This window comes from Cariama cristata, unplaced genomic scaffold, assembly GCF_000690535.1.
Source record: "Cariama cristata isolate BGI_N322 unplaced genomic scaffold, ASM69053v1 scaffold11999, whole genome shotgun sequence".
NCBI classification, from domain to species: domain Eukaryota; kingdom Metazoa; phylum Chordata; class Aves; order Cariamiformes; family Cariamidae; genus Cariama; species Cariama cristata.
The window spans coordinates 9,940-32,518 of NW_009637494.1; the positions used below are offsets into that span (position 1 = coordinate 9,940).

Genomic DNA, 22,579 nt, shown 5'->3' on the forward strand with positions numbered 1-22,579 from the left:
TTACTGGAAATGGCTTCAGAACAAAGTAAAAGAATATTTAGAACACATCTTTTTCAGATTGACTTTAGACTACATAATACAGAATACAGAGGAGACAAAGTTTAAGGAATTATAGCATAGGAAGCTGGTAGAATAAAGGTGGTACCTTGGTTTATCTGTAAACACATTTGCTACAACTCATTTTTGATCGGCTACAGTCGTTCAGCCTGGGGTTGGACAGGGAAGGTGTATTACACTGCATCATATGAAGGCTGCTTCATATTGGCAGCATGTGAAAACACCATTGAGTTCCCGGCCCTGGTTCTTAGATTTCTGTGCCATATGGTACCCTGCTCTCTACTAGAGACCTACACAGCCCTATGGGCCTGTTCCTCCAATAATCTCTTTAAAGTTTATTCAAATTCATACTGATATAGCTGCATAGGAGTCTGGCAGAGAGTCAAAAGATTGGCCAAAGCTGGCAAACCCAGCAAGTAGTCAAAACAAAAACCAGGCAACCTGCCAAGATCAGAGCTTGACACAAAGACAGAGAAATGCATGTCCAGTGCCTCCCATCCGCACTTTTAGTCAAATAATCCAGTGCTTCATGCCAGCCCTACATATAGTTGAATCATACTGATTGTGCTCAGAAGAATCTTAAAGAATTAACTCAACAGCTTTTAACCAGTATGTTTTGTTTCCAGAGAAGTACTTACAAAAAGCCCAAAGTGCCTGATACCTGTCACTGATGTCATTTGATACTGAAGAACAAACGATCAGAAGTAATGCTTTTGATAGCTTTTGTTTGCACTGTATGTATTTCTCTTGGCTATAAACACTGACACATGAAATCAGCCACAGCAAAATAAGTGCTGGCAATTGGAATAATGTTTTAATTACCTGCTTGAATATGTATAGCAGCATCAGTTCTTCTGTTCCTTATTTCCTTGTACTTCCTGCGAGCTTCATATCCTCTCCAGGCTAAAAATACAAAACCATGTGCTGGAAATTACATTTATTTAAGGAAGTGCTACAGAGTTTACAGAGTCAGAGATGTGCTGAAACTTTCATCCCTCCTGCCATAACCACCTCAGTCCCTACCCCCAACACCTCTTCCCCACCCACCCACATGTTGAACTCTGGGTTCACGACTGCAGCATTGACATCCCCACAACTTCAAACACCGCTTCACTCATCCAATTTTTAATTGTCACCATGTGCTCACTGATGTCCTAACCCAAAAGGCAAAGGTGCACAATCATGTCAGCATAAGAACCCTTCCCACACAGCTCCCTAAATTCAATGTAAGGAAGCCTGCTAAATTACCGATAATTAGCCTCACTCCACAACGTATGTTGTCTGGAATTCTGGTATGTATGGCAGGGGGGAGCATGCTACTGTGTATCATTTATGTGCTGCATGCTAGCATAGACATACCTAACAGTATTTTCATTTTGCGCACAGCATCACATGCAAAATACTAAAATATTTAAATAAAGATATTACCAAATACTAAGATGACACCTTAGAGGTAAATCAATATTACTTGCACCAATTAGCTGAAGAGAAAAGCACCTCCGGTTATTTTGATTTCATAATAAACTATTACAAATGAATAAATAATGTACATGCAATTTAACAGCTTGAAATGCAGAGACACTCAGTGAAATAGGGAATGTGAACTTTTACCTGACTGTATGGCAATGGCACTATTTTCTCTTTTCTCTTTGACTTTCTTGTACCTCCTTGCTCCAAGCCATCCCTTGATATAGGCTTGCATGACCACCACCCTCCCTATAACTTCTCGCAGGAACAAATTTAACTGCTCTATATGGTAATACTTTAGAAAAACCTGAAATGGAACAAAACCAAAATCAGTATTTACATGCAGGCAGTAACATAACCTCTTGTATTCTGCCTTCTCATTAGTCCTATGTCAGCCTATTTTAGGGCACTGTTGCTGAGAAAACTGGTAAAACACTCGTTGCTGATACATCATACCAATCTTGTGAATCAAGTATCTGCTCTCAGTCTGCTTGTGGAATTTCATTATTCCACTGATTATAATCACCCCATTGCAAAATAAACCACATATTTACCCCCTTTACAAAGTAAATTGGCCAGGTGGATTTTTCAGTTGTCAACAATTTTGAAATATAGCCTTTCCTGATAGTGGGAAGATAAATCCTGGGTTGAATTTGGTTTTAGACATAATATTTTCTAACAGCATTCTGCTTCAGGAAGCAAATCCTATGGGTGCTTACATACACTTTCTCTGGGTCTTGAGCAGGAAAATCCTCCATGTTTTTACTTTTTGCACTGTAAAACAACTCAAGATATAACATCCTTTTTACAGAAGTCATCCACTCCATTTTAAACACAGTCTCTTGATAAAGCCAGGAGGATCTCACCTGAAACTCCACAAATGGATAATGTACTAACCAGGCTCACAGGATGGGTCAGAGTGTGAAGTGTCAGTCATGTCATGATTAGGAGCAGGAGGAACTTCAGGGAGGCACTACCACAGCAGACACTGACAGATGTAATGTCCTTATCAAGGCAGCCATGTGCAGAATGTGCTTTGGAGAGGTACCCAGTGCACCCCTCCTCTTGCAGCACTAACTCAGCTGGCTTGAGAGGGCACCTCCATGACCTGGGAGGCTAACTGGAGCAAATTCCTTGCTCTTTTGTTCATTCATGCAGTACTTTTCAAACCACCATTAGACATATTTTGTTAAAAGGGCACTATCCTTCAGAAAAGTGTTAGCACCCTCTACCTTGCTTTTCCCAAGAATCCAGTTGTCTAGTTTAGATTTCTCCAAAATGGCCAGACAGTTTTCTCTGCTACCAAGGGGAGTCTCGTGTGCCTTGAATGCAAGGTAATAATACCTGCAAAACCAAATGACAAAGAAAGAATTGACTTGACAATCAATACGTACTTTCACTGCTCTTCTCTAGCTCAGAGCTGCATCTCTAAAACTAACAGGCCAAATTCTCCCTTATACTCAGTCCTCTTCATAAATCATGACGCAGCTGTCATGAACATGTATTTGAACATATACATGACATAGGAAAATAAGCGGTACCATAGTGGTGAGAAGAATCTGCTGCATTCTAGAAATCACCAGTTGGTGTAATCATCCATAAAAGTCTTTCATAAAACAGTGCAACTTAGGAAACACCCAAGATGGCTCTGAATTTTTCAAGCAAACAAGTGAATGAATGAAAGTGCTAGAAATCAGAGTAATAGAAAGGAAGGCCAAAATAAAACCTTTTGCATAACATGTGTAAAATAAGTACGCCATCTACAGAGCTGCATAACATACTTTGGCACAGTTATATCTCACTGCAAGTCTGCAAATTCTGTTGAAAAAGCAGGTGCTCCCTGGGGTGTTCAATGGACCTTTACAGATTTCCGAGTGGGAGAAAAGTCAAATACTAGCACCAAAGAAAGAGAAAAGCACCAAAACAAGTTATTCATGATCTGATGCTTATTTCTTATGAGAAATGCCAAAAAAGGCATTTCAGAATCTTTCAATTTATTTTAGTTTAGTTACTGGTATTGGTCATTTTTCACAAAGAAATATAAATGGCCTTGACATTCTTTGTGATGCATAAATCCATATAAAAAGTCCAAGGCTCCTGAGCTTGTAACAAGACCACTCCCATCAACAGAACCCAGGGGAGCTTCCCATTTTCCCTATGCCTAATAGAAAGACTGAGGATTCTCAATTGGTGAAGATAAAGGCCAGCACCAGGAGGGTAAGCAGTACAATGATACAGTGATACTGACTGCTTATTGAAGCTGAAAGGCTGCCACTGTGTGTGAAGAGTGAGGATTAGTTTACATTAAAAACAACTCTCACATCAATCTTCATTTACAGACAGCAAGATGCTCAGACTGCATGAATACCCCCGTCTTTCACACGTCCAAAAGAGATCACATATATGCATAATTAAAACAACTGGCATTGCTATCATATCGGCAAGGATTTTATCAGTGCCGACGGTTAAACAGAACTAGCAGCTCCTCATATGAATGTAATAATTTTCTTCACTCACAAGGATTTCTGTGGCTATGATTCGGTTTGTAAGTCATTAGGCATGATGTCTTTTTTCTGTTTGATTGGGATAAACAATTAATTGGAACGATTATGATCAATTTTAGTGGCCTTTGGAGCAAGCCCATACTAAGCAATATGAACTTTTCTTTTGCCGACGTTCCATTGCAAAGAACAGCTCCTAACAATTATGTGAAATAACATTATTGTGCAAATAGTTAATGAAAAAGGGATGCAAACATGTTTGAACTGAATTAAGAATGAATGGACCAATCCCTACTTGTAAAGTCACCACACATTAGTGACGAATGGTTTTATAGTATTTAAGTAACTCTACTTGCAAACAATTAAGTAACAGCAAGAACACGTGCCAGTTAGTTTACAAATTTAAGGTTATTTTAGCACAAGTACACTGTTAGATGTTAGCAACTGCCACCTCTGGTCTCATTTATGAACCGCCACATACTGTCTTGGTCTTTATAAACCAAGTTATATATAGTTAATACTTCTACAGGTGCTACTCTGTTTACATTGTGTTTGAGAGGAACTGGCAGGTTGAGCAAACCATTCTCATAATTATTAGCATGGGAAAGAGCCATCAGATCTTCTTTAAAACATAAAGAGAAGAATTGGTCCAGTGAACCTCAAAGAGAGATTCCTCTGTAGCCATACAGAGGCAAGAAAATATCCCACCTCATATTGAAAAAAATATGGAGAAGCAATTAGAAAGAATGGAATAGTACAAGACTTTTTTTTTTTTTTAATCAGGAGAATATGATTTTCAAATATTAGCTTCAGTTAATCTCTAGATATTAGCTGCAGTTGTCACACGAAAGAAAAAAAGAACCACTAAAAGAGTCAATAAAGATCAAAGGGGAACAAAATGACGTCTGAAGGCAGAAGCACTGGAATCAAGTTCTGGACCAGAGATACAGATATTCACCAACTGGAGACATTACCCACTCTGAATAATGATAGGAGATTATGTATTACTGAGTTCTTTTTAACACAGTGACTTTCTCAATAATACAATACTGCGAATTCTTTAGCCAAGTCTTTCAAAATACTAAGAGTCATGCTATTTCGCAGGTATGGAGAAATGGTGTATTTAAAAGAAAAGAAGTATGTTTCCTCCACCTTATTACTGAACTTAATGATGCCAGTTTTCACAGGACAAGCAGTATTATGAGTTGCACTAATAAAACTCAGATTTAAAATATACTTATCACAAACAATTTGTGATAGCATGCAATTTCAACAGATACTTGACAGATACATCAGGGAAGTTGTACTAATAGTAAACTGCTGTTTGCTTCAAAAGCCAGTTTAGATAGCCATTTATTTACACATGTATGTAACTTAAACAGTTCCTTTACTTAGAAGAAAAGAAGGAAGGATTCAAGTGAGTAATGATATCAATTTTCTGTCTTTTCATACATCTTTTAAGGCATGTCGTAGTTGGGAATTTTAAAACCACAGAACAGTTTTTAGATAGCACTGATGCAATAAAATAGCCAAGGGGGATCTCATAATTTTTGAACCTTACTATCTTATCAATGACATTCTCATTACTGAGAAATTGACTTCTTATTTGTGACAAATACCTGACTAAAAAGTATTTTTGAGCCATGCAATATACATGCCTGACTATACCATTTTGTTTATGACAAACTTCAATATCTTTCATATGTAGTACCCTCTCCATTAGCTCTGTTTCATGATCTAGAATGTAGTTGCTTTTGGTACTTATACTTAAACACTTAAAAAAACCATAAATAAAACAATGTCCATTTTTCTTTTCAAATTCTAGTTTAACATATGTTTTTATAAATTTAAATGTATCTGTCTTCTAAGCAAGCAAGCCATTCAGAATGACAGTAACTTTACAAACCACAGAATAACTTCAGTTTCTGTATGTAAACATACTGTCTCCCAATATTTCACACAATTCCCTCTAAATGCTGTTTCGCCAAATGTTTTGATTGATCCAACCACTGCACAGAAGACTCCTGTAACTGGTTAAACATGCTTGGATGTCAGATTTTCAACATCAGGTCTTCCTGTTCCTTTTCAGTTACGTCATCAAAAATAAGGCAGCAATGACTCCACTAATCAGAAATAAGGTCTAGCAATATGAGACTGGCAATTTCTTTTTGATTATTTCTCCTCCAGAACTGCTTTTGGAGTTCGCATTCTGCACAGTAAAAGGTCTCTAGATTAGTGTTCCAAAGCTCAAATCCATGTGGGTTTTTTTTAAGCAAACACCTTATTTTCTATCTGGTGCCTGTTTTCATGACTGAATCACCCAACTACAGACGCATAAGTAGTTTGACTTGATGTGCTCAGGATAACTGTATGGCAGCACACATGTGCCACATAGGGTCATCCAATTATTTTACCTAATCTAAAATCTTTGTACAGCAATGGACCATATTGAATATTTTGGGGGAAGGTAATATATCCGGTAAAAGCGTGCAAATATTGTACATAATGAAATGGAAGAGAAAATGTCTGGGAATGCACCCAAAACTTTGGGGTTTATGCAACTACAACTGTTCGTTTTGATTTATTGGCCTAATTTCATCTCTATCATATTTACGTAAATCTACTGTACAGCAATCACACTGACCTCTATTTACAACATTTCACCAAGAGAAGAAACCAGATACTTAATTTCAGAAAAGTAGAGCTAGAAATCACATTTGCTTCCAGATGAGATGAAAATTTCACAACTCTATTTTTTTATTTACGTATTTACATTTGTTATTCCAGCAGAAAAGGCAGTAGTCTGGAACACTTCAGTGATCTTCTATGTTAAGCCAATACTTTTATTTCTGTTTTTATAAACAAAGTTTAGAGTCCTTCATGTGTTGTTTCATAAACATGCACACAGTCGTGCAAAAATACGTTATTTTCTTGGGTTATACATCCTGCTTGAAAATTTCCTACACGTGACACATACTCATCTACATGTTTCCTAAAAGTACTTGACTAATCACATTCTCGATAGCAGTAAAACTAAGTAAGAGAAAAGTAATTTTCCCTCAGAAGAACTAATTTCTCAGAGCTGATGAAACTCTGGAACTATGTATTTCTTAACCAGTGGTTCTTACACTGCACTACAAACTATCCTTCGGGGACATGAATAGTATTCCAGACAAAACATACATTAAAATGGGATTAACTGTGCTTAGTAGTCATTAGGCATAAACCAACATTTTTTAAAAGCTGAATTTATCCCTAGATCACAAGTGCAAAGCTAGGACATGCAGAGTTAAGGTTAAATGCTAAAGACATCCAAGTATGCTAAGATACAGAAAACTTCAGAATGATGCTATGCATTAACTATCTGATTATGGCTAAGGCATTTTAATGTTGGTAGTTTTAGATTAGATAAACTGATTGTAAACAAATGGTTCAATTTCTCTCCCCTCCTTAAAGGGTGAACTGTGGAACTGTTCAATAAATAGCATTTAAACAGCACCATTAACTACTATATCAGTGTCTCTTACTAAAGTTCCCTTCACATTCCAGACAAAGGCAGCATCAACTCCACACATTTAACTCAAAAAAGTAATGATTAACCCTTTTTCTCTTTAAAACAAATCTTTGTACTAAAATGTACTGGTCTGAGGTGGAGAATGGATAAAGATATGTGAAAAGCATGAGGTGCAAGAGGGCAAAATCCCTTTCTAGCCAGACTCCCAGCAATAGTAAGGAGATTCGACGTTCCAAAAGACATTTGTTCCTTCTCAGCCCTAGAGTTGGAAAGTTTAAAAACCCCATGTTTTTAGCACTGAAAGAGCCGTTAAATAACTTTCAAAAATTCCTGACTTGTACTGGTTGTATCTCATCTCTTTCAGAAACTTTCACATCTGAATTCACACAACTAATTACATTTGAGTCGATATTGAGAGTATGAATGAAAAAATTTAAACGAAAAATGTAAAAACATCCAAGGTACTCTTGAAATTCAGTAACAGAGACCTAACACTTATGCTGTAAATCATCAGATAAACAGAATCACAGAAATACTCTCAGAAAGGCATAATTTGGTCCATTCTGCATATACAATTCATAAGGGGTTGGCAGACTTTTCACTCCTATAGGTTTGCTATCTTCTCCATCCTGCAACCGTTTACCAGTGTTCTGTGAATGACAAGAGACTAGAAAGTATATGTGGAAGGTACAGTAGTTTACCATATTTAAAGTGTACAGGAACATTATACAGATCTGGTGAAATCTTAAAGCCACTTAAACAAATAACAAACATTTCCATGGCTAATAGTAAACTCAAAATATGGGGGATGTTACAATTTTGTTTCCAGAAATCACTTAGGGATTTAATCACTTAGATTTTCCTAAGAAATCACTTAGGGACCTTGGTACAGTGCAGATTCAGTGTTAAAAGTAAGTGTGCATTAAAAATGCATCATTTTAAAAGCAAACATTTATTTTCTCTGTAGCAAACCTGTTGACTTCTACTCAGTACTTCCCTGATTTTGAATCATAAATAAGTCTATCACCACTGAATTTTTGGGGCTAGAAGAAAGCATGTACTGAGGTAACATGTTTTACAGGATTTTGCAATATTTGACCAGTTTTCATTTGTAAGTCCACTCAAAGCAGAATGTGACTCATTAAGGTCAATGAGGCTTTATATGATCACAAAAAATGTAACACTGACGGTTTAGAGACTGTGCAGGAGGTGTACCAACAGTGACCTTATGCAAATTTGCACTGTGAGATTGAAAAAGCAGAACTAGCCTCGCTGGGATCACTGTTACAGTAACAGCACTGCCATTTCCATGAGTGTATGATCTGAGTAACATCATTTGGCTACTGTGGAGTAGATAGGGTTTAGAGGAAAAGTGTATCCTGCATCATAATGCAGTACAAAGAACTTTAATGTAGATCGTAAATCGGCAGAGAAGAAGAAAGAAGACAATCTTTAAATGAAACTTGTACAAAACATCTCAACTCATTCCCATGTGCTTATGAGGCACTTCAAGCATGACATCATTTAGCACCATTAGACTCTCAAGTCTCTTATCTTTCAATCTATGGTATAGTATATGCCATATTACATAAAAGGGGTATACAGCTGGGGGATATGTGGTGAGGACTCACCTGCACACCACATCACGTCATGTGAAGCTCCAGGGGCCTGGGCACTCGGATATAGCAAGGAGCATCCCATCCAGTGGGACTTTCAGTGCAGGCCCCACTAGAAAGCACACCTCTCTTAGCTGCTGTGCAGTGCATGGTCACTATGCGGCCGCACACAGCAGGCACACTTGGTTGCCTGATCAGGTTAATAACCTGTGTGTGAAACCTGGGATTCCAGCCTGAGAAAGGGGGCTTGCTGCTTCACAGTAAACATGTAAGACAGCCACATGATGGCATGGGGTGCGAGACAAGGCCAACAGAGATGAAGTGCCTAAGACTTGACAGGTCTACAGTGTTTACAGGGGCTGCAGATTACATTTCCCTACTTTAAGAAAAAGAATATGTTATTTATATACATAAACCAGATGGTTGTATACTTGGCTGAAGAAACATTGTGTGAATGAGTGACAATTAAGTTCTCTCCTCACCATCTGTTTTTTAACCCAATAAAGTACCTCCAGGTTTGCAACACTGAAATAATCTGTTCTACATGAAAACAGAAGACAGTAAAGAGTAACATTAGACAGAGGTTTATCTTTTGTTTACATCCCACCTGATAAACCCTGAATGGTTCTGTTCCCTGCCTTTGATTGTTTTGTCCTCATATTTCCTGCTAAGAGTTTACAAAACAGCATTATTGAACAGGCAGATAAGAAGCACACCTATTTGTTTAATAACATCAAGGGAGAAAAAGTGCTGGCTCATCCATTTTGTTGTTCAGTTGCTCAAAAGGATCAAAATACCAATTAACTTGCTGGCTTAGAAAATCTTTGATATCCTCACATTTACTGACATTTTTGAAACTCTTGTTCATACTTGCCTAATGTCTTTTTGATTATGAACAAAGAAGTGCCAATCTGTTTAGCATTTGACCTGTTTTCTCAAACATTTTTATGTATTCAGCTACTTAGTTCCTAGAAACACTTGACTAGCCATGGCTGTAAGTTGAAGAAAAATGTTTCTTGTTCCATTGATAGCTTTTTTAAGCATAGTTTTTTTGGTTTTGGTTTTGGTTTTTTTTCCAAGAGCAAAACAGAATAGAATTTGTTTAAAAACAAAGCATGAACTGAACAAAGGAGCAAGAGCATTCCCTCTCCCGCCCCTTATTTATAGTCTGAACTCAGGAAGTCTTCCATGCTGTTGGGCAAATTGCTAAATCTCCCCCTACACTTCCCCTGTCATGTTGACTTTTTTTCCTGGAAGAATTACATCAAATTGTACAAAAAACTTGGGGAGTATCTGACAAGATGTTAAACACAGCTTGCCCTTATCCACAGGAATGGAAAGCTACAGTCAGCGCTGCTTTTATTACCGTTATTTTTCAAGGTTGTACTCAAATTCAGTGCACTTTTGAATGGAAAGAATCTACTAATAAGAGGAGGCCTAATTTCCTCTCAATTTACACTAATTTCAGTGGAGTCAATCTTAGTTCACTTGTGTGTAAATTGGATAAAAGTTAAGGTTAATAATTCTGCCTTCAGCCTCTTCAGGATGTTGCAAAGATATGTTAGTGATCACGAAAATCAATCTCTTTGTTAAACCTGCTTTAGAATGGTGTGACCTTACTAAAATTAGTCATCTAACACAAAAAAAAAGTTGGGAGAGATCATGTCTAAAAATTAAATTGCTTTGATGGACAAATGAATGCATTAGTTATTATTGTTCCTGGGATATATCTCTCTAGTGTCTTCCTATTACATATTCATTTGGCATACTAATGTATTATAAATCAGAAAATTACGTAGTTTTTCAGAATGAATTGATTAAGCTATGGTTTATCATTCAACATCTCTCAGCGCAAGGTCAACAGATTTCCAAGCCCAAATAACTGATTTACACATGTAAATTTACCTTATCTCTGGGTTTTAGAAAGACCTGTGAAACTGTTTATGTCTCCCCTTTCCCAAAAACATAATCAGCCCCTTCCCTCTAGCATCATATGAATGACTTGCTTTCAGTGGATTCATTAACTCTGTATTGTCTGGATGAGCAACCTCCAGTTCAGAAAACATCACTGAATGCCTTATTTAGCCATTCACTACTTGTTCCTACTGCTGAGTAGTCGATTACTTAACGCTACTGCTTCTGCGCCATTATTGAATTATCAGTCCTACAGACTGGAAAACAGTAAATACTACACAAAAACATATTTCAAATCTAGAGGAAACCATAATGATCATATAAGCATATTGTCATCATAAAGACAATAGCATTTTCTGAATCAAATTTGTAACTTTTTGAGACTGAGAATAGTATTAAAGCCAGTAATTGTAGTCATGACAAGGGTTCAGCTGAAGAGAGATCTGGTTATAATTCATGGTATCTCCAAGATAAATGACTATGAGGTTACAAAGCTATTATGAGGAATATTTCTAAATCTAAAGCTTTTATATGAGTTAAGAAGGATGTGCACATTCTTCAGATGATGGCTGAAGGTCACTGACCTTCCAAGTCCTTGTATTATCTGAGCATGATGCAGAATCCACTTGTTGCTTAAACTGAGGGAACCACGGGGATAGGCTTGTTACTGAATACTAAGTGCTCACTGCTGGTCTCACATTGACTTTTCTTCATTAGAGCTCAGATATCTCTTATAGTCTTTATTTCTGATAGTCACTGCTGTCATTAGAGAATAAAACCATACGTGTACAAACCAATATTTGTACAACTTTCTGTACTTAAACATAGAATATATTTTATTGAATGGAGTTTTTAAACAACAGTCATGTTATAGAAGTCTTACCTTTTCACAAACTCTTCAAAGAGGATGCGATGAGAATACCCTTTTTGACGTATTTTGACAGTTTCTAGAATTCCAGTGTATCGTAGCTGCAGGAGAACTCTCTCATGAGAAAACATCAGTGCTTCTCGATCATCATTAGGTTTAATGCAGCGGATAAAGTGAGGCTGTCCAACAACCATTTTGGACAAAAGATCCATGAGGGAATACTAGTGAGGAAAATAAAAAAGCTGCACACACTTGACAAAAAACAGCAATGCAACTACTCAAGCAGGAGATATGTATTTGTAAACAGTAGTAATGCTTGATTATATTTTAATCTATAATGTTAATCTGCGTTAAAAAATATTTTTTAAAGCTTTTGGCTAAAACTCAGAGCCTATTAAAAGTTTTCAATTGTAAAAAATAACATTATTCTAGTTATTATTTCTTACTTCTTAGACCTTTCTCTTCGTCTCTCCTTATACCATATTTCGGTAGTTGAAGGCGGCCCATATTAAAAAAAGAATTAAATGAAAAATGTCCTAACTATAATTCTCCTGTAGGCACATTTGACCAATCAAATAACCTCAACAGAAGAACAAGCTTTACTGTGAAAGTTAATCACAGAAATTCACAGAAAATCATGGAGAAAGGGTTGCAGTTCAGTCCTCTGCCCAAAGAGAACACTAGATGTATCTGTACCATTTCAGGCACACCTCTGTTTAATCTATTTTTCAGAATCACTGAGGGTATAGACTGCACAATCTCCCTGGACAATATGCTGAAGTGCTGTATTATCATGACTATTCATAATGTTCTTAACATCTAACCTAAATCTTCCTGCTGAAACATAGGCCCATTACTTCTTTTCCTATCCACCCTGGACATGGAAAACAATTTTTTCCATTGCATTTTACACTAAAATGAAGAAAGTGTTTTCAGACCATGTATATGTGCTTTTCCAATGACTCCTCTGAATACTGATACTTCTGCTCCATCCTAACCTCATTAACTGACTGTACAATAAGTATTTGTTGCAAATACACTCGATCTCAAAATCACGTACAACTCCAAGCTGACTGTGGTCACTTTGCTGTAGGCTGCATCCATATTATGGTATACTTTCACACTCACTCCCCCACTCCACTTTTTTTTTTTTTTTTTTACAGTTCCTACACAGCTGACATCTGCGTAGTTCATTGCAAGAGCACTCTAAATCCACACTTGGATTACTAGACAAGACTGAATGTGTGTCCTTGTACCCTACACACTGGAGCAACATCTCTGTACACATCAGCTTCCTCTGTGCCCTTCCTTACACTATTTTGCATGACAAAGAAAACAGGTATTCCAACATGGCACGAAGCTTTGACCCTGGCTAGCACAGCACTGTGAACTTCCCCATTCTGCATTGTACAAGTGCAGCCCAAGGACCAACTGCTTGGGACTTTTCCACTCTGCAATGACTGCAAGAAAAAAAAAACAACCAACAGTCTTGGATTGGCATGTGGGTTTCCTGACTCCTAACCTTCCAGTTCCAACATTCTCAATGACTTTTCCTTACCTGTTTGATTTAAACACACGTGCAGAAAATACATTACCCCAGACAGTATTACTACTGATAAAATGGCAATCCATATGATTTATGACAGTACTTCCAAAAGATGGATTGTTTTTACTTATTAACACAAATGACAAATCTTAATCTTTAAAAGTAGGTATGCCTGAGCTTGTGAAAAAATATGAAGGCTTTAGTAATGACAGTTATTTTATTTGCACAAAATCAGTTTTCTGTTCATAAAGAGGCCTGTTCTAGACATCCAGCATTTTATATGGAAATAATCTAAACTCTAGATACTGTTATCAATGTACTTGGCGAAATTATAAAAGTGCAAGTATGAAGAAACAAAAAGAAAAGGAGCAAAAGAAAATTTATGGGTCTACAAAGGCCTCACAACAGAACAAAAAAATTCTCTTATTATTCATTTTGATCTCACAATCACACAAATATTTTAGATCCATCTATTTTTCTTATCAGCAAAATGTTTGTTTTCAATTTAACTTCTGTACCCTAAAATAGGAAGCCACAGTTTGCCGCTTCATGTTAGTTGTTTCCTCAGGGTGTCGCATAACCTCCATCGTGTCAACCTGGAAGACAAAACTCAGATGTTAGAGCTGCTCCAGAAACACTGCAGACCCACCCCTCCCCACCATGAGGGCTAGGTTCAGTTTTTGTTGTGGACATTCCTTCAGGTGTGAGTACTTCAGAGTACTTTATCAGAGGTAGGAAGGCCAGCTTCTAACAGATGCAGGACATGCACTGATTTCAGAGAACTGTAAGTGTTCCAAGTGATTTCACACTTTTGTTATGATAGTATAACACTCAGCCAATGAAGCAGCTGTCAAGATGCAATACCTTATGAACTGATTTCTAAAAAGCATTCCTCTTAGCACCACTACAATGAACTCCATCAGGTCTTATTTTCTATATAAGAAGAGCTATCATTTTTGTAAGGACCAGGAAGTAAATTGAGCTGCCTCATTTTGCTCACGTATGGAAAAAACGTTGTTGTCGGATAACAAGTGGCAAACAAAGTAGGTAATCTCAGAATGTGTAAGTCTTTTCCTTTCTGCTGTTGTGGTTACTATTAATTACTTTAAATTGCCATTTTGATGCCAAGAATTTCAGCAATCTTACTCTGTTGAACTGCTATAGCTTCAAATACCGCTTTTTCAGCATTTCAGAAGAGTTATTTTTAGAGGGCGTACATGGACAGCAAACATATTGCTCCTTGTATATTTTAGTTATATTGTCAGTACAGCTGTTCTTATCAAAATGAAACCAGCATTTATGAATGAGTATAACCATGGTTACCAATCACAAGCAGATTGTGTTGCTGTATTACAGCTCAACAAAATTAAAGAAAATCAACCAGCATCCTGTTTGCATGGAGCATTAACAACATTTTAGCATTCACTTGCTTTGTGGCAGTTTACCATCTGCTCTGACCAGGTGGCATTTGTATAAACCAGATAATGCTGTTGTCAGCACCTGTGCTACACTTCCTGGACTTTGCTCCATATGATCATTTCCAACACTCACTGACTTAAGACCACTCTTCTGAACACTAAAAGTAATTGCTGAAAGATTACAGTTCTCAATAAAGTAACTGTCTCTCTTACCTTCAGGAGATATTTAGGAGACTGCATGCAAAACATAAAGGAAATGAAGCACTAAGTAGTAATAGATCAAGAGAATTGATTTTGTGTTGGGGAAGAAATCAAAAGAAAACTTGTGAAGACAAGATTCAGAATACAGATGGTGCAAAGGGAGACAGATTTCCATAAGAGTGACCATAAAAAATTCAGTATGTTTTTGTAATCTGTGATGTTCTAGCCCAGAGTGATGTACATGCATTAGTACGCCTCTCAAACACACACATGAGAAAAAAATAAAAAGGCGCAGTTTGATTTCAGTTTTAAGGATGTTAACAGAAAAGTCTGTAATATATCCTAGGAAAAATGCCTTATCAGCACAGATAACATCAAACATCTTAAGAGGTCACCTGACAAAGTAAACATCAATGACCTAATCAGAACAGCAGGCATATCCATGGGGAAGGATATGGGAATGTTCGAAACTATCTCGGCAAGACAACCGCTTTTTGAGAATTGATGTCTAAATCTCTAGTAAAGGTCAGGTAGAAGACAAAAGCCATACCAGCGAATACTCACAGTAAGTTCAGAATAACTGGTTACATTTGCTGTTAAAAGACAGACAATTTGATCATAAAGAACACCCAATCAAGGCCAGAAGCAAATAGTTTGAGGACTGCACTGAAGCCGAAATGCCCATGAATTTGAACTTCTAAATGGGATTCTTGTCTGTCTAGAAAAGCAGAGACTCATAGTGATATTGTTGTTGGAGGTTCAGCACTCAGGATCTCTCCATCATGTCTGGAATATCTGCAGGCCAATAAAGGGTGAGCTTATGCTCTACCTTTTGGGCAGCAGGATACCGTAAGCATCTCCTTTTCACAGCTGCTTACTTTCACCAAACCTGTAGAATTTTGCGATCTTTGAGACTACCACTCTGTCAAATATGGTTTACTATAGCCTGCTGGGTTCAAAAGGGTTTTCTTTTGGTTTTGTTTTTTTGGGGGGAAGGGAGTGAACACACAGAAAGACAGATGGTCAGAAACACTCACAGAGGAGATGTAATACACTTTTTCCTCAGAAAATCAGGGTAAAACCAGTATCACGAAATTCCTTTTTCTATGGATGGAGTTGTGAATTCAGATCTGTGCGATCTGTGAGGACTAGGATCAATTTCCAAATCTTTTTTACAAGAAACATTTAAAGTTTCATTAGAAAAATTCGGATAGACCTTGAAGTTAGGGAGATTTTCCTGTAAGAATTTTTAGAAGTTTTGTCTCTGGTTAATTTATAACATTGGGTGTTTATGAAGCCATGCTGTTTTATGGTAGGGCAATAATCGCACATATAACAGGCAACAGCCTTTATCACAACTGGCTTGGCAGAAAATGATAGAGCATAATAAGAATGTCACGATATAATCTTGTGTTTTAAATCACTAGCTACTCTTTTTAAACTAAAATGAAGAATATTTCAACTGTTAAGTCACATTTTTACATGACAGTAGTAGTGACATACAATATACTTTTATATGATTACAACTGAAATGGAAAACAGCTTGACCTACAAAAGACAAACTCTTCCATCACTAAAAAAAATTACTTATAATAGTTTATAAACAATATTAAAAGAATGATTTATGACATCATGTCACCTTATGAAGTCACTGGAAATTATTACCTTCACATATTGACCACACCTGCTGCTGGCATGGTATGAAATACTGTAAAACCAAAAAATACGTTAAGCAAAAAAGCTCATAAATTAAATAATAAATGAAAACTTCCAAACTTCCAAACAAAATTACTAAGTTTGGAAATTTTTTTAACAAATTGTAAAGTAGTAATTTAAAATCTTTTTCCTGAAGTTGTATAAATTAGAGGTTTTATGAAATTATAAGAAAGAATTTTTTCCAGCTGAAAAAACATTTCAATTAACATTTTCTGAACAGTGCTGCACTTATGCGTGTCTTTTAGCTCTTTCTTTAAAAATTTGAAGCGTGAGTAAAAGCCACTCAAATACTACTTAGTAACTGGTTGTGTTTATTAAAGCTCCAAAAGATAATTGCTCAAGTCAATCCCAGGTGTATCAATAAAATGCATTCTTAGAAAGCTTATGCTGAATATAGCTTTATGTGGAAGACAATGTGTGTATAATACAAGAAAACTGGAAAGGCCATTATCTGTCCTTCAGCACTGAAAGTGTTTATACCAGAGAGGAAATACATCTCCAAAATCCACATCTGTATTTGCAGGTACAGTAAAGGTTATAGATATCTGGGTGACATGAATTACTGTATCAACATTTGAGCATGAACTCCTAATAACCAGAGAGAATGAATACAAATAGAAAACCCAGAACATAAAATTCTGTAGACTTTTGACCAGTCGCTGTTACCACATTTGTTTTTAAAAATTATTAGTTTGCTTTGGAGCCCCACCCCAAAGCCTTAACTAAGCTAACTCTAACAGTACTACTTAGGAAGCAGGGAGGGGGTGTACATGCTACCTGCTTGAGGCACAAGAGTTTTCCTCACAAATTAATTGTACTTAAGGCAACACATCCTATTAACTGCCATAAAATTATCCCATCCTTTTGCAATTATGCCACATACTTTTACGTCAAAATTCAGCAGTGTTTAAATTCAACAGTTGTCCTTTTTAAAGAATAGTGTTTTTTCCAAGTTGTTATTTTCTGGTCATCTACCAGTCACAAATGTCCCCTGTTTTTTTGACTTGCAAGTTAAATAAAAAAGGAACTGATCAATTTTTTATTTTGCCTTTCATATTGTTAAATACACTATTCAAATTTTGCTTATTCAAATCTCTTTGTAGGCCAAAATTATCAGAGGAAAACCTTGACCGCATTGAAATAAAGAGGAATATTGTTATCAATATCAACACAACTGAGATTTCACTCCAAAAGTTTGAAGATTAATCAGTAGTAAATTGATTCTTCACTGGATTCTACAATAGAGCCCTCACTAAAACTGGAAACAGTGCTCCTAGCTGAGATGCATGTTCTCCGATACTAAGGCAGTCTCCCATTTGCTAAGAACCTCACTATATACCTACATCAGCTAAGCACTGTGTCCACGGTCTGTTTGTAATATTTTATGAACAACTGTCTGTCTTTAAAGGGAACACTACTAACCTTGATACGCCCAGCACTAAGCTGTGGAGGCAAAGACCTAGATGCTGCTGTCACTCTGGCTCTTGCTTGTGCCAAGTTACCTGTTCAAAAAGAAAGAAATAGATACTGCAAAAATTGTTCAAGAAGCTTGGTAGGGAAAAATTTGTATGGTGGAAAACCAGTTTGTACAATACTACTAAAAATAGCAGACACCACCACACTTCTTCCACACCCCACTCATTACCAATTGTGCTTGCAGAGTATTGAGCACAGGCATGACAGAGTGCAGTGTTGATTTAAAAGGGAGGAAAAAGTCAGTGATAAGGTGGTATGTCACTGACCTTAGCTACTGAGCTGACGAAAACAACGACAGCACAAAGGCATACAGCTCAATCACTAGTAATCAATTTCTCTGTGACTCATTGAGAGATTTAAAAGAGAAAAAGACAGCAGAAACAATCTTGTTTCTATGAAATCAGGTGAATCCTGAAGTGTTTAGACAGCATCTTAAGCTCACAAACTAATGAAAGCGATGAGAAAATGATAAGACGGTATCTTTTTTTGACCTTTTGACATATAGGCCTGCTTAATCCCCAGTCTTATTGTCCTTTGGGGTTTTTAAAGACTGACTCAATTCCTCAGGCAAAAACATATTGTGGTGTCAACTGAAAGATGAGTGGCTTTTTTAAAATGTACAGTATGATGTGTCCTAAACTTTTTCCTCTGTACTTGTAGAAAGCCAAAGTCATCATAAAATAGCTTTTCAAAATAAAGGCTCAGAGAAGAGAGAGGAAGTGATACGGGACTGTGCATATGCAAGACACTCTGTATATTTCAAAGTTTTAGCAAGTCTAGCACAAGATGTCCAAATGTTTTCTCTGGCTATATCTTCAGAGGCTAAACTGTGATTAATAGCATTGAAAGAACCCTTTGAAGCAGGATTGGTGACATCAAAGCCCTAATCCATGGGTGGCAGGATTTTTATAATGAGTGGGAAGCATTTTAACACATTTCAAAGGATTTACAGCATGAATAAACAATAGGCCTCTGCAGATGTACCACACACCTTTCAGAACCAGAACACATAAATAAGTGTCCATTTTAATTTAAATGTAAATAAAGTGTTAACACTTCTTTCAAATGCTAAAGTGCCTTGTTTGCATCAACTCCAGTGTTTAGCTGTTTGCTTTACAGAAAGCCAGTAACTCTAAACAGTCTTCAGAGTTTTGCTGAACTATATATCATGTAACTGGTAAGGAAGCAGGATGGGAAAAACAAAAACCAAGAACACTTGATCAGTGGTAATTACTCCATAAAGGAGCAGAGCAAACCCAATATCCACATAACACTGAAAGGAACTTTTGCTTTTACTTTCCTCCAAACAAGAGAAATACCAATCCTCCGAAAACAATCTGGAGACCAGCACTCAAACACAGCAATGACATTCTTTAGAGTGAATCAAACATTCTGTATTCATTTTTAAGAGTATTTCTCTTTTAAGCTGTTAGCATTGGGATTGACGCAATGCTGCAAAACTGGCACGTCATGTCCAGATCTAACAGCGTTATGTTACCTGACAGTCTAAATCACAGCGCAGAACACAAGGTATGTCCGCGGTTTTGGAAAATGCTTTAGGCTCTGCCGTGTAGGTTAATGAGAACTGCAAACCTGTTTTGAAAATCTTGTATATCTGTATACTCGCAGGGTACATATGGTCTATACTTGTATCTCTCTAAGGTTAAAATGAGGACATTAATGAGCAAGTAGCTGGTGAATTTATTTTTCTCTTAGCTGTAATTTTGATATTTTTGTATGCTAGAAATTACTTTTTTGTGCCTTTTTTGGCTAAAGTAGGCAACCTGGAAAAGTTGTTTTTGGCTAGGTTTCAGAATAGCAAGTCTAAAGCTTGAAAGCCTTACACTGGAGAATTGATGATACAACATGGGATAAAGAGGGGAGTTGGGAGAAGAAACAAATTTGAATCAGATTGTTTAATTACTAAAATTTTGTTGCATTTTATAACAAGTTACAAAACTCTAATAACCAAATAAAATTTAGAATGATAAGATAGTTGCTCAAGGTTCACCACACTCACAGCTGGCACTAGGTTTCTAGGGTTCATAATTAATATCCCTGAGCTCTCCCTTAGTTCCTCATGCAAAACTAAACCGAAACATTTCTAATCTGGCAAACCAAGCAAATAAATAGACCTTTTTATTAATCAAAAATCTTTAATGACTTCACAACCCAAAACCCCCACAAAAGTAGTCAGTTCCTACTTAAAAAAAGAAAAGCTTTACATATTGTGATTTTTTTCATTAGTTACTTCCTTCTAGCAATGGATTCTTATCAGTGCCTATTTCATGTGCCAGGTGAATTCGTATGTAATTGCTAACTACTGCATTGTAGCATCAGATGAAATCCACAGAAAAAAATATTAGGGTTCTCTTTTCCACATCAAACACAAAATGATGCTTCAATAAAAGTTTGTGAATTAGTCATCTCAACTAGTTCATGTTCAGGAAAATAACTACCTATCTTTAACATGTCTAAGCCACTAAAACTAATAAACAGAACAAATGTGACTTGAAAGTTAGTCTACATAATAAGAAATGTTTCACCCAGAGTTAGTATGGTGTTTATAGTCAGTAAACATTTGGTACCTGTCCCTGCATTTGATTTTCATTTACAAGGTCATTTATTACTTTACACACCAAAAATAATTAAATGTTATTCCACTTTGTGAAGAACATCAATATTTGAAGAACAAACGTTTTTAGGTAATAACATTACCAGTTAAAACTGCCATGGGTTCCTTGAAAGGTTAAACCAGTTAAAAGTTGAAAGACTGCACTGTGCCTTTCAGAAGTCTAGCTTCACACCTGGTGTGAAGGTCAACACTTTAAAGAAAATACAAGTGACATCCATGTAGACTTAAATATAATACTACTCATCAACTCCATAAAATCAACCAAATAAGAGATTTAAAACCCTCTCAAAATTTTCTTGTTTTTTTTGGAAAAGGCATTCATGAGGGAGGGGAGAGATGTTAATGGTTAAAATTAGGATTAATCTTTTAAACATGTGCATGCTTAATTTTATTCACATGCATTTCCTTTTCAGTTCAATGAGACTGTTTATCTGAAAAATTAAGGCTCCTACCTATATGTCTGCCAGATCAGAGACTAAAGTCTCTGGGATTCATTTGTGTCAGCGAGGGAGTCAGTCAGCCCCAATGTCTCTTTTTTCCCCTTTGTTCAATAAAGTTAGGAATGTCATTAATGTTTTGAGAAGTTTCAGTCGTTAAAGTTTGTGAAATGCTCTGGGATCTTCCAACAGAAAGAGAAGTAGCAGCACAAAAATCTATGCACTCACTGGCTAAGCTCACCATGCCAACGCTCAGCAAATCTCCTTTTGCCTTGAAGCTGTATAGATCTCACATCTCTGCAAACATATTCTTCACTGATGCCTCATTTCAGCTAGGTGAGAAAGACCATACTGTCAAAGTACTTTATCTCTTCTATTATGCAAAGCCAAGCAGGAGAAGTTTTGAAAGTATTTCAAGTATTTACACAGCACAGAAAGAAGAAATGGGTTTTCTTTTTTCAGGTTGGACTTTGGAAGCGCTCTCTAGATCTCAGAAAGGACTAGTCAGCATTCCTGGCTTCTCACTTGCATCCCTGGCACTTACTCACTCTGTGATCTGGCCGAATTAATGATTTGTCCATACTAATTAGGAAAAGTATACTCTCTGGCTGGACGTTCTGATGTTACCTACAGTTTGTCAGTGCTTCATTATTCTTAGGTGATGGGTTCTATAAGTAGTATCAAGCAAATATTAGTATTATTAGCACTGTATTTATAACCTCATTTTGGTTATGTCTGCAATAAATCATTCCTCCCAACGTAAGATCATGCCAGGTAAGAATTACATTAAGCTCTGATATGTTTAGTTTGTGAAGTGCAAATGACTTACGGAGAAAGAGCCTAATGACAATGTCACCTTACTGTACAAGCTGTACCAGGGATATTACTATTATGTAGAGGGTACAGTACAAGCTCTTTCCTTTTCCTCATATATTTTATTAATTTCTTTCATGCTTCTGGTTCAGATAACGAGGGGTTACTTGAAACACCATGTAGATACAGTATAACCTGGTCAGAAATGCTACAATGCATTCATATTTCATTGACACTACTTCTAATCACAGCTAAACACTTGCACTCCAGAAGAGGTACAGATCTGGTCAGACAATGTCTTTGACATACACAAATTCTTCTCTGTCTTTTCTTTCAGCACATTTTATCTAGCCTAAGGAAGTCGACTGCTTATCTCCATAATGCATTTTCATCTTCTGCT

General features: G+C 36.7%; 1 protein-coding gene across 1 annotated transcript in view; it reads right to left on the minus strand.

The window, feature by feature from the left end:
• Window positions 1-871: 871 nt before the first annotated feature.
• Window positions 872-22,579, minus strand: part of MYO3B (myosin IIIB) — a gene marked incomplete at its 5' end in the record, with an annotated part of 57,522 nt that continues 35,814 nt past the window's right edge. The window contains 6 exons of the mRNA XM_009708350.1: window positions 872-960; window positions 1,669-1,831; window positions 2,757-2,868; window positions 11,953-12,158; window positions 14,002-14,079; window positions 18,241-18,320. Coding sequence (XP_009706652.1) covers window positions 872-960; window positions 1,669-1,831; window positions 2,757-2,868; window positions 11,953-12,158; window positions 14,002-14,079; window positions 18,241-18,320 — 728 coding nt within the window. The remainder of the gene's footprint in view (window positions 961-1,668; window positions 1,832-2,756; window positions 2,869-11,952; window positions 12,159-14,001; window positions 14,080-18,240; window positions 18,321-22,579) is intronic.